Raw genomic sequence first — 13517 nt, 5'->3', positions numbered from 1 at the left:
GAACGACGCGTACTACGACGCTAACTGGCTGAAACTATCGATCTACGACCAGAAATTGTTGCTATACTGCATGTGTAATGGACGCAAAACGCTGAATCTTAAGGCCGGAAAGTTTTACTCGTTCTCGCTGTTCGGTTTTATTCAGGTGAGTAAATCTTGTTCAGCAGACGAGAAAGTAATATCATCGATTATCGTTTGTAACAGATTATGAAAACTTGCTTCGGATACGTTTCTTTATTGCGGGCCTTGATCTAATCTGAACGCGGAGTCTCTAGAATGTTTTCACTTTGGAGTTCAAAAGTAAATTTTACAGAAAATTGATCGGGAGTATTTTATTTGAAATTTATATTTTATACTTTTGTGTTGTTAAATCGTGTCATAGATGTGCATTGAAAGCTACCATTCGATATGCAAAAAAATAGTTATAGTATTGATGAAACATTGTAAATGTTGAGTGTAAATATATGACAATTTCGTATCATGTGTATGAATCGATTTTAGTTTAGATTTTGCTTAGGATCATCTTAGATTCTTTGTAAAATATCTGTGAGCTTCTAGAATTACTCCAAACTTTCCATAGGTACTTAAAGTCTCCATAAATATCTGCAGAACCTCCCGATATTTCTCTTAGGATCTTAAGCTTTCTCTCTAAGTTTCTAGTATCTCCATAAATTCTCATTTGAATTTTCCTAGGATCCCCAGATTTTGACAAAATTTATTAGCCTAAAATTTCTCTGATGTCTACTAACTCGTCAGACATTGTAGGAGAAGTTAATTTCCTTCAACCAAAGTGTCTACAGTCACCCGTCGCTAATCGCAAACAAGTACCGGTCACATATCACGAAGCATATCAGTCGTCAAACAGTAACCCCTTTGAAATACAAAAGAATCGATTACCTGATTGTTTTACAACAGTCAATAAAGTCACAGGAATTTTATTGAAGATAATTTGCGTTATAACATGCATAAATATGACAAATGACACCCTATATATTCATTTACAATTATAATTGAGTCCCAATTTTGAATCAGTGAACACGCGATTATACGATTTTAAAAGATTAAGATCTATGCGTACACAGTCTGAATGATAGATATTCTACACGTAAGTTGAATAACCTTCAAATGTTTCCGATGTTTCTAGATAGCGATTTTTTTGCTTTAACATTCTAATCATATCCTTGAATACATTTAAATCCATGTTCAGTAGCGGACTAAACGAGGACGGTGAGTGCCCTCGCTGCCTTCCGAGATATTATGATACATCTCGGAAAGATTCATTTCTATTACGCCATAAAATTACTCTTACATGTGTATTAATTTGTCTGTTTATTATTCTTGATAAAATTTGATCAAGTCAATGGATCATTCTTGTTTCTCTTTTTTTTTATTATGTAAATAATTCAAGTATGGATTATTATAGCAGAAAAGAAGAATCAAAAATATATTTTTATGTAGTCCTTTAATGCTTTTTTGCCCCTGTCCATGTTTGTTCACTTTAGTACTTTCAAGTAATATGGAAAAAAATTTGAAATTTAAAATAAAAGTTACGAATTTCACAAAGAATAGTACAACTTGAGAGAGTCTTCATTAAAGTTCAAAATAATAATTCATAATGCTTTTACTGACACATTGATTACCATTTCATAATTGTTTACAGCGTTACACTTTGTTGCGAGATAGTCAATTAATTATCAAGTTTGACACTAGCAATTGTCGCACGATAAATGGATGTTAAATGAGTTGAATTGGCTCGCTTTGTTCTGTGGAAATTTTTATTTGTCGGTAATACGATCTCTGCACAAGACAAATATAGTTCTATCGATATACAGGGTGAGTCGCAAGAAACAAAACATTTTAACATTCATTAAAATAATAAATTTTATTCGCAAAAGTTATGTGATGCCATGATAGTACTTTTCCATAAAATAGCTGTGAATTCGCTAAGTAATTAGAATTCTACACGTGGTCGCTTTCACTAGTCATCAAGCTAAAAAGATATTGACCTTGAAATTTCTGTTGAACGCCGCCTGTGAAAAATCGTTACCCGCGTTATGGCGCCATAGAGTCTAGATAACGTTTGCGAATGAGCTTTATTCATATTTCCACGTATGAATGGTTTATTACCATAATTCCACAACGACAGAAGTGTCATTTACTTCCTACTTTTACAATATTTTATTTTAACTGCTTTAGCTATAAAAATATTCTATGAACAATTCACGCAATGGATATTTAGGTGTTCTGTTTCTCATGACTCACCTTATGTAACAAAGATCTGAAACTAGCAGGAAAAATGTTCTTTGTTAAAAAAGTTGCTCGTACAATCACAAAATGATTCAAAAGGCTTGTAACTATTTGTATTTTCCAACACGGGTTATAAAAATGGAATGACAAATGTTCGTTGTTATACGAACCACGTTCTGATAAATCACGTTCTACAAATTAAAGAGGTTAAGAGAGTATTGACACGAAATTATTGATGTACCGAATTTCTGTAACCAAATACCAACGATAAAATCACAGTATAAACAGTGCATTATCTGTACATTGGCATCAATTCATGCTACTGATAACTTTAACACTTTGACAGTTGCGTGTTTTATACAATCATAACTTTTCTATAAAATTCCTTTCTATGTCGAAACAGAGATTTCTACGAATTTTGCACGATGACCAACTTTTAATTTATAGGACAACAAATACTCTGACCCAGAAAGTTAATTCATCTATACAGAGATAGCGTATTTGTAAATTAATCAGAATCTTTTTATCACGTTTCAATTTTCCTCTCATCATTACTAGTTTTATCTATTCAAAATCAAAAGAACTTGCAATATACTACACGAGACAAGCAACACCAAAGTGTCAATAAATTACACAGAACACAAATTGCTCGATTGCAAACGCAGCTATAGGCTTTCACCTTTCCTACACATCGGTGTGATTAGTGTGCGATAAAAATGTAACTGAAACAAGAGTTCTTACAAAAAATTGATTTTCGCTGCTGCTACAAAGTCTCCGTAGTTCCGAAACACTTTGGCATCCAAATTTTCCGCGTACTCGCACCATGCAACAGCGTTTTGCCAACTGAAGAACGAGTAAAAGGGATAAACGTTTATATACACTACAGTCGACAACCCTCAACTTGGCATATGACCGAAACGTGGAAGGGATACGACTCCAATTGGTCAGATCAGTAAACGCACGCCTAGACTCACGTATTTTCGGCGGTAAGAACGATTGGCTTCAACGATCGCGCACGATTGAATCAAAGAAGAAGGAAAACAACGAACGTCTTGTGTGGTCACCGCGAACGTCAGAACGTCACGTTGGGACTGCTCGAGGTAGTGGTAGATGACCGAGTGGTTCCCCTTTCGTCTGGGACCTTCCCGCACGCCAACTTGAGGGTTGTAGACGGTACGTTGCGCGTACGTTGACCGCCGTACGGTATTGATCAATGTAATACGTTTACTTTATTGTTATCGTTTCAAATATTAGCTCATTTGGCTCCCAGGGTGTATCAATGCACCGATCAACTTGAGGCGAATTTGTCTTCTTCGAATTTGAACGAATGGGGTTCTCTCGGCTTTTCGAGTCACACTTGCTTTCAGTCAGGTTTCTTTGTTTGATCTCAAGGCAACGAAGTTACATGTTAACTGGAGAATGTGCACGAAAGTCACATACTGCAGAAGTGAGCCGTCAGCGCCATCCGTGGGCACCAGTATGTACAATCTTGTATGTATAGATTTTTGTATAAGGGTAAGAACGCAGTTAACATTTTTTCTAGTGGACCAGAAATCCTAATAAACGACCAACACACCTTTGCAAAATTTAAAGAATTGAACAATTGAAAATTTCAGAAAATTTTGCGGCTTGGAAAGTTAACAATTTAGAAATTGAAATATTTGCTAATCCCCCAAGAGGTAGTCTCTAAAATATAATTTTCACAATTTGAAAATTGTGTCCACATTTGTAAAACAATGAAAAGCTCTAGCGGTGAATTCACGAACGTCTGAAAAATGGCTGTGCTACACCGACAGCCACCTAAAATTCTCTTTCATTTATAATTTAACACAGGGAAACTAGATGACGTGGACAGTGTAGCACTCGATTTGACTCCTGAAACATGATTATCGAAAACGATGTTCATTATAAAAAAAAGAGTTTATTATTCGTAGCTGAGGTGGCGCGTGGTACATACATGAGGTTTCCGACTACAACAAGTCCTATAATTTCACGCAGATACTATGTACAGACAATGGGTCATGTTGTAATATTAATATCTACCATTAATTAACATAAGTCAACGTTACGGCTAAATTATTACCCCTTACATCTATTATCTGTGATTAATGTTCGAAAGATCGACGCTAAACACGAGACTCTTGCAAATGTTTCGCGTTGTTTTCTTTCGGTACGTGTTCTGTAGTGCAGTCAAGAGTAATGATTTATCTTCGTGTTGTCTTGATCGTTACAATGATGAGCCGATCAAGTGACAAATTTTGAAGAGGAGAGGTCATAGAAATTATTAAATTTTGAAATTTGAAAGTTATGAATGTTTGAAAATTTTTGAATTACACCTCATCACAGATTTGACTTGCACATCATTGTAACATACCTTCAGTCGCTAAAGAAAGACAATTTTTCACGCATGCACAGTTAACTCTTCTTCGAACAGATGGTTTCGTACAGCCATTATTTCACCTAATTATCACTTTGCTAAATTCATAAATACGAATGAATTTATACGAAAACGTTCAAGAACTTGATCACATAAATTTTCAGATGATTACGTAAAGTTATATAAAAAATATGGGTAGCCTCTGCAGACGCCATCATCCGAAGAAAGGTTAATTTCTTCTAACCAAAAAGAAGAAACTACACTTACAGTTACGTACACACAAATGTACTTAAAAAACGCTTCGATAGAAGTATCATAAAGCGAGCATTGATTGAGTTATTTAAAAAAAAGAAATAATAATAATAATAACAAAGACAAGAATCATCTGGATGGTAATAAATATTACTTTCGTAGACACATACAAAAAAAATGAAGGTACTATTTCTCTAGTTACATTAATCATACCTGTCTTCGTTCAGAGTATAAAAATATCTGAGTGATTAGTACCTAAGAAAAATATCGTCGCTCTTGTTAGTTAACTATGTAAGTACGTACAAGAGCGTCTTTTACGCCATTAGGATTTTACAACGATCGCATTCAATGTTTTCTTTCATCGCGCTAACAGCTTATTTGAGCAAAAATAATGTTAATGGACATTTTATTGTCTTGGTGTGTATGTTTCTATATTATTCTACGTATGTACGATAAGCTTTCGTTCGTTAAGGGAAGAAAAGTACAATTTTCAACGATATCGGAGAGATCATAATATACATAAAAATGAAATCAAAGAAGAAGGGAATATAACAGACACCTTCGGAACTCCTTCAAGCTTCATGAAGGTTTCACTATGTTTAATGATTTGCGTTTAAACGAAATGTAATCTAGCTATTACTGTATACGAGGTCTGTCAAAAAAGTAGTGGCACGAATTTAACGAAAGGAAGCTGGTAACACTGTATAAGAAAATTAGAACTTGTAAATTTGGAAATCTGCAAAAAAGACTCTGTTCCTGTAATATTCCACAAACCATCTCGTGTGAATACTATACTGTTTTCTAAAGAATGCAGTTGATTAGTAGTTTCTACATTGTCATTGCTTCTCTGACAGACCTCGCGTCTCGAGTATCCGCGACGAGCAGAAGAATCGTACACGATAAAATGGCACCCTGAGTTGAAGAAGCACGGTCTATGAAACTTTAAGTACTTATCGTCAGGATCTTTGATCAGCCGTTGTTTACCATTTGAAAACTTATCAAATCTTTCACGGCGTTATGGAATGTACCTTTATGGAGGTATAGAATTTCTGTAATGTTACAAGATCGGCAAAGCTCCTTCCCCTTTCTCGATTTCATCTTATGAATGCGACGCTCTCGTCGGGTCCTTTTTCACCGGGGACACGCCCGTCGAATTCGTGACTTTGTAAGCGTTGCCTTTGACCTCTGCAGGGTGTTTGTGAGTACTCGTTGAAGATTTCCTGGGAGGTTTTGTGATTTGCGTGGTCGACAGACCACTCACCGGATACTTGTTTCTGCTGGAAGTTCCGCCGTTGCTGCTTCTCGTGCCGTTCTTCGTGGACGTCGAAGACGTCGCCTCAGTCGGATGCTTTGGCATAACGAACGCTTTCGTTTGCTTCAGTAGGTATCGATCGTTGCACAACGCGGATATCAATGGCAAGTCTAAGTTGCGACTCTTTTCGCGAAGCGTTCGTATGTCTAACATTCCATCTTCTTTTCCTTCTTCGCGTTCCTCCGTTACGATCGTCCTCGATGACTTGTTCGGCGAAGAGGACGACGAAGAAGCGGACGGAAGTGGTTGATTCTTTTCAAGATTCTGAAACAATAATATTTAGATATTTCAGATAATATTCTAGCAGTGTATTTTACAAGAGCAGTCAATTATTCTCATTCCTAGCTTTCAACTTTTACTTTCATGTACAAAAATGTGTAGATTCATATATTCTCTGGGTTCTTTCAAAACTGAAAGCAAATAGAGATACTCCTTTCTATTACTTTTCTCTTTCCTCTCTCCTACTTCTCACAAGCTTTCACCATATACCGTCGAAAGAATACAAAAAATTCTCAGAGCAATCATAGAAATGAGTACCTAGGTACGTAAAAACAGACAACACGCAAATCCTACCTGTATTTCATAAGGAGGAGGCGGGGGAGGTGGTGGAAGCCTGCGGTGCTTGAGTTGCGGCAGTGACTGCAGCTTGATGCTGGAAGGCGATTCGAAACACTTCAGGATGTTCTCGTCGCTTCTCGTCCTCGAGAACGCGTGTAGCGTATGAGGATGAGCGGGCGCTGGTGGTTCGCGTCTAAGACTTTGACTTCCTGCGGACGAGCAGGTAGCCCCGCTGTACAGCGAACTCGTGCTGGCAGCGTAGTGGCTGCTCAGATTACTATGCGGCAAATAATTGTTAGAGCTAGTATCGCTGCTGCTAAGGTTCTGATTGGAAGCGTATTTAGAGGGTGACGAGAAGGAGGAACCGGGAAGGTACGGCGTGCTACGATACATCACTAATGATTTATTGTTGAACGAGGGATAAGGCGGTGGTGGATAAGCAGCCATGGCCGCCAGGAGAGATCCTTGTTTGGCGTCTATGTACTCCTGCTTCGACACGGCAGGATCTTTCAGAGGGAACATCACGTAGTCGACGTCCGAATACAGTTGTTGCTTATACTGTTCGATCTGCGACCTGGCAACTTGACTCGTGTAAACGGTAGCCAGGCTGGGTGGAGGCGGCGGAGGTTGTCTAGGGTGAATCATGGGTGGCGGAGGGGGTGGAGGAGGAGGTGGTGGTGTCAGGTAAGGCAACAGAACCGGACCACCTCGCGAGGCGTGCACGTCCAAATAATTATTCGGTCCGACGACAAGGGCCGCAACGGGAGCGTGAACCGGCGTGGGTTTCATTTTGTCACCGGGATAAGTGGGTGGTTGGATTCTGGGAGGTGGTTTGGGCGCAATCGAAGCAACATCGTTGGCGATGGTGGTAGCAACATTGATGTTGGTCTTCGAGGGTGTCAGATTGCCGTTGGTCTTGCTGTTTCCCAGGGTACTCTGGAACTTCGTAGACGTCACCCTCGACACGATCTCTTCGCTGCTGGTCGGATACAGCTTCGAAATCGCTTCCTGCCGAGTGACTTCCGATACTTCAGGATACGGTGGTGGAGGAGGTGGTTCCCTCGGTGTCACGGCATCGTTTCTGGGCGGCGTAGGTGGTGGTATCTGGATTCTTTCTCTCGGCGACGTGTAAGGAGGCGGAGGTGGTGGATCCGTTCTCCTCGGCGGCAAGGGAACGAACTCTCCTCGTGTCGCGTTGTACGGTGGCGGAGGAGGAGGTTCCCTCTCAATATCCGGTATCTTGGGTCGCGACGAGTTTATCGTAGCGTAGTCCATGCTCACCGGATACGGAGGTGGTGGCGGAAGCTGCCGGTCGCTGTCCGTCCTCGGAGGAGGAGGCGGTGGAGGCATAGTGACATAATCGCAGTCGGAATCCATAGAATTGCTGATAGTTTTTCGAGGAGGATATCGTCCGACGATCAAATCCGACAACTCGTCGGCCGACAATAATGGTCCTACGCTCGACGGGTCGCTACCGTCACCCCTGAAGCTTCCAGCACTGAGTATACTGTTGCTTCGGGATCTTGAGTCTTCCAGCTGTTGATCCAGAGACACGGCCGACATGGTGGACACCACGTTCGCGACATCCTCGTCACCTTTACAGACACTGTAAATCGGTTCTTGGTCTTCGGTACCGACGTCCTCCGTGTACACGTCGCTCGTCTCGGATCTAAGGCCACTGTGGATCGTGTAGAAACCGGATGTCACCGATGCTTCGTCGGTCGTCGACTGGACGGAACTTAAGGCACACATGTCACTCGCTGCCGATGACTCGTTTGCGTCACCGGTGGGTGAGTATAAATCTCCGATCCTTTCGTCCTGCATTTCGCTGCTCCTTAACGTGTACACTCCACTGGTCTCGCTGGCGATGTCAGTACCTAAAGAACAGAATTTGCAAAGTCTAAAGTTATCGATCCAGACAAAGGCTGGTCGGAATTATGCGATTGTTTTATTTTCAGCTGGTTTACTCCTACAAATGGTATCCCAATAAAATGTACACACGTTTCATTATTGGGTATATAATTCAACGGATGAAATTAACAAAGCCAAAAGTTGAAATCAAGGACATCCAGTATTTTTGCTATCATTTTCGTACTTTGTATTAACATTTATGAAAGTATATATTTTATTGACGCACTTTGCATCTGAATAAGCAACAGTGCATCGAAGAAACGGAATGCTCATTTCGCGAGTTGCTCAACTGGTTCCTCTGAAATTTCTTTTCCATTTTTCAGGTATCAAAATGCTACCTCGTATTTCGGAATTATACAGATAAAGTGCATCCCCGACGTTACATAGTATTTACATATTATTAAAAGTGTACCAAAAGAGAGTATATAAACTCGTTTAATTGAAAGAAATAAACCGATATCTTAACGGTGCGCAGGTAAAGACCCTGTTCGGTGTTGTAATCAGGATAAAATACGTTCTGTTGAAAATGCAACCTCTATAATCGCCTCCTCTTTTTTATTTGTGAAGAGAAAAAGAAAGAAAGGCGATTGTAACTCACCCGCATATTTGCCACCTTTTTTGCACCTGTCGTAAATGGCGCCAGGAAAACTAGCGGTTTCCGACGAAACCGCTGAATTCTGTGCTGTATGCGAGTAACCGAGCTCCAGACTGGATGTTGCCGAGGTGCGACGCATTCGTGGCGGTCCACCAGCAGGTGCATTCACGACCACGACCGTGCTACAGCTGCTACTGCATTGTGACCCCTCGGCAGCCGTTGCTGCACTCGACGCTAATCGCAATGCAGCCGTCGTAGGAGTGCTATCTGTACCGTCGACTTCTGAAAATTTTACGATTGCTTCAGGCATTCTACGACACAGTACTGAAATTTCATCGTACATGGTTAGGTAACCGTGGTTAATTGGTAACCCTGGTATGATATAAGAATAAATTGGTATGCAAAATATGGGAGAGTAACTGGGAGTGTTTTATGACTTTGTTGAAGAGTCAATTTCTCGACTTGGAAAATTAAAAATTTCTTCGTTTGACAATTTGATAATACATTACTATATGACTCAATTATTAAGTTCGTGCATTACTAACTTTATACATTTTCTAATTTTGTAAATTTGATAACTAACTACAAATTTAAACACTGGAAATGGACTGTGATTTACAAGCATTATCAGATAGGTCGTACTAGAGCATATACACATGGCAGTACACATGATGCCACAATATGTGAAACATTACATACGAAGAATATGTATCATATATACATACATATTTATGTGAATAGAAATATCTAGCTGAGGTATATATACAGTTGTAATTTAGAAGGAGGAATGTATTAAATGTAATGTATTAAAATAGGTATTAATTGATTGAATTTACCATCCACAGTGGAGACCGGCGACGACGGCATAGAACGGTCCTCGACATCCGCATTGGAGCCGTTCACCACGCCACACTGAACACCGGAGTGCGAGGTATTTTCAGTAAGACGTGGAAGACACTCGGTCGAGGCGGGTGCCGTGTCTGGCTCGTCCTCGCTATGAACCCGGTCACTGACAATTCCAGAAGTTGTGTTGGACGACGTGCTCGAGATAACAGAAATTCGTTGGTCGCCGCGTGCTCCGCGCGCTGTTAAACTCAGCTTGCATCGAGCTGGGTACATGTAGCAGTCGCGGAGAACCTTCCTCTCTGCGATTGAAAACAGACCACCGATCTCAACATCAAACGGATACTTCGGAATTTAGATTTTAACGCTTCCGGAACGTTCCTCGTACACTTAAAATACTCGTGAGCTATTTTTTCCGTAATCAGTTAGTTTTTCGAGTTTGCTGATCATCAAAAGATACTTCAGAAGGATGTAGAACTGAGAGACTGAGTATTTAGGATTTACGCGAGGATTGATTTTTGTATCGATATATCTCGGAGACCATATGAAAAATTAGTTATATTTGTTCTTTATAAATTCACTACTACTGAAATTTTGATAGACTAGAAGTTTATATAGAAGTGCCTCCTAATGTCAGTTATTATGAAACATCGACCGGATGCATATATATTATTTTCTTGATTGGTATTTGAAAAATGAAAATATAAACCAAGGCAGAGAAAAATGTTCACCTTCTTCCTCACGTCTCTTTGCCTCGTTTACTCTAGGTGCTATGGCCATGGAGAACTGATGGGTGTCTCGACAGAGGCCCAAAAGCAGTTTGCTCTTGTCATCGCACCCGCTGTAGAGAGTGAGCTTGTCCGGCTGATCGACAGCGCGTATCTCGAACTTCTTGCGCTGTGAAGCAAATCAAATTTCCAGTTAAATTCGCAACTTGACCAGCAGCTCTGATTTTTCAAAGGTCCTGTATATTCCTGTGGTCTCTATGATAACGAGAACATATACAGTACATGAAACTAATGTTAAGTTACAATCCTCAATTTGAGCATCAGTTCTGATTTTTGTAACACTCTGTGTATTCCTGTGGTCTCTATGTTAAGATGAACATATGCAGTGCATATTAACACTAAAACTACCAAACCGGTCAAATGACCGCTTCACAAGTTTCTTATTATAAAGTACACATTTTGTTAAAGTACATTCCTTGAAATCAGCATTGATTTTCATCAAGATAAAGAATAAATGTGTGCACTAATTAATGTTTCGTTGTTTGTTTATTTATTTTTTAACTTCATTTTTAATTTCAAATTAAGTACACATTATATGCCGGTAGGTTTAGTGCTAACTAACGTTAAGTTACGATTATCAATTTGAGCATCAGCTCTGATTTTTGAAAGGCCCTGTATATGGTATTTATGATAAAATGAATGTATGTGGTATAAACTAACGTCGAAGCAGAGTTTGCCGATGTTGTTCCAGGCAAAAACCCTCGGTGTCTCCTCCTCGGCGTAAACTCGCACTCCGCGAGCACATATCGCGAGGAGTATGCGTCCCGGGCCAGCCTCGTTCTTGCTTCTTCGTAACCGATAGAGGTGAGCGTTGAGCGGCGCCTCCAGCAGCACCGCCTCCCGAATGTATTGCAATTCTGCCTCCTCCCTTGACAGGCCCCGGTTGTCTCTATGCTGAGCCGCCAGCACGCCGAGCACATTTGACTCGAGGCACATCTAAACATCATTGATTACGTTTAATATACCTGCTTTTGCTGAACTAATTTCACCGAAATCATATTCCCAGACTTATGGAACCAACCCCTTTCCTTTCCCTACATCTTTGAATCCCTAGCTACCGTATCTAATCGATCTGCACATCTAAAAATTTGTATATGCCCAGATCTCTATATCCCCCGAGGACCCTTAACGTGGTCCCGCTTATGCGAGGAATTAAACCACGTCGCCCCATAGGGGAGAACCCGGTTTTACGATCGAGACGTCAGAGGAGCGGGAATAGGTCTACATTCCAGAAGGTGAATCTTAGAAAAACGAGCAGAAACCTTAGTATCGGGATCGAAGATTTATGTTCGGGCAGCGAAACGAATACGCTCAGCTTGATATGTAATTGAAGGATCGGTGGCTCGAAATGAGTTCGTTGATCGGTAATACGTTTTGATCTATTGCCTCGGATATTTCAAGGCGAAAGGAGGTGGTTTTTTTTCTTTTAACAATCGCGTAAATTATTTGGATTACTTAGCTGAGTTTCTATCATAGCATGTATCATTTTAGAAATTTATGGAGTTGGTAATTTTGGGAATTTGTGAACCTGAGGACTTGGAAATTTTTGAGTTACAAAGGGGTTGTTGAAAAATTAAGTTTGATAATTTAATTACTTTAAAACTATGATCTCGATGAACATTGTGGGCTACCAGTGGCTTGATGCGTAGGATTTAATGTTTCTAGTGTAAGATGTGAATGAAATACTTACGTGAGGTGGAAGGTAATCCGTGGGTTTACAGTATCCCACAGATCCTGCGTGTGGCCTATGCCGTTCTTCGGAGTAATCCCCAAGGTCGGCTTGTAGGGCAAGACCCGCGAGTGTGAGCAGGGGCGTAACGATAGATGGCTCGTGTAGGGGATGGTGAGGATGGAGGCTTTCCACCCCACCCCCATGCCTGACCACGTTGTCCCGCAATTGCAGGTAATAGTGGTGACGGGTCGTCTCATCGCTGAAATCAATTAACATTCTCATCACACTTCATTCTCTTCATATTGGCAAAATTATTGAAATGATCAATGTATAAAGAACATGTAACATATGACTGTATGAACTCTGTCATAAAGTAGTAGCTCATTAATTTTTTCATATATCTATATTTATACAACCTTCATAGAATAGTCAGCCTATTTACAGAGTCTTTCAATTCATTCAATTGCTGATTATTTTAATCATGAGTGTAGTTGAAGTACATTTATTTCTATTCAGATAAATTGTATCATAATTGACAGTGATTGTTCGATTGCAATTACGAACCACATCATAATTCAATCAAACGAGGTACGTACATTGAAAGCAACGATGTGATTGAAGTATATTATAATGGACAACGTTGTAAATGAATTACAGTGCAACTGATAATCGATAAATTGACAAATGAGTGACCTGCATTATTCATGAATTCAGTAACTGCGCCTTATCTCAGTTCTAAACAAAAATCCTGAAATCTAAACGGAGATCTAAGAATAACCGACGCTAAACTTTCGAGTCAAATGTCACTTGACATGCTTGCCAGCCAAAAATGGTAATCCTAGAAATTACAGTCGAGAAAAGAGACAGACGTAGCTTAGAAAGCGAGTAGATTAACAATAAAATGTGGCAGCACTTTCAAATCTCGGGACACCAGAAGAGATCGGTATTGGAATAGCTGAAAC

The 13517-nt window shown here is 40.0% G+C and overlaps 2 protein-coding genes across 5 annotated transcripts in view; both read right to left on the bottom strand.

Annotated features, from left to right (window-relative positions):
• LOC100877177 (putative multidrug resistance-associated protein lethal(2)03659) overlaps positions 1–3107 on the bottom strand; it is a 38876-nt gene extending 35769 nt beyond the window's left edge. For both annotated transcript variants that reach the window (XR_013038217.1, XM_012291339.2), the window contains exon 1: positions 2989–3107. The gene's annotated coding sequence lies outside the window, so the exon portion shown is untranslated. The remainder of the gene's footprint in view (positions 1–2988) is intronic.
• Positions 3108–4148: 1041 nt separating this feature from the next.
• LOC100881941 (protein expanded) overlaps positions 4149–13517 on the bottom strand; it is a 95683-nt gene continuing 86314 nt past the window's right edge. For 2 of the 3 annotated variants that reach the window (XM_012291347.2, XM_012291348.2), the window contains 7 exons: positions 12574–12814; positions 11544–11819; positions 10827–10992; positions 10089–10397; positions 9256–9534; positions 6762–8623; positions 4149–6452 (listed from right to left, as the gene is read on the bottom strand). In XM_012291347.2, the coding sequence (XP_012146737.1) occupies positions 5976–6452; positions 6762–8623; positions 9256–9534; positions 10089–10397; positions 10827–10992; positions 11544–11819; positions 12574–12814 (3610 nt within the window). In that variant the 3' untranslated portion in view covers positions 4149–5975. The remainder of the gene's footprint in view (positions 6453–6761; positions 8624–9255; positions 9535–10088; positions 10398–10826; positions 10993–11543; positions 11820–12573; positions 12815–13517) is intronic. The other variant, XM_076531898.1, reaches the window with a different exon arrangement.

Source organism: Megachile rotundata, chromosome 5 (assembly GCF_050947335.1).
Source record: "Megachile rotundata isolate GNS110a chromosome 5, iyMegRotu1, whole genome shotgun sequence".
In the NCBI taxonomy this organism is placed as follows: Eukaryota; Metazoa; Arthropoda; class Insecta; order Hymenoptera; family Megachilidae; genus Megachile; species Megachile rotundata.
Note: the sequence above shows the minus strand (reverse complement) of the source record. Positions and strands in the feature narration are given on the sequence as shown.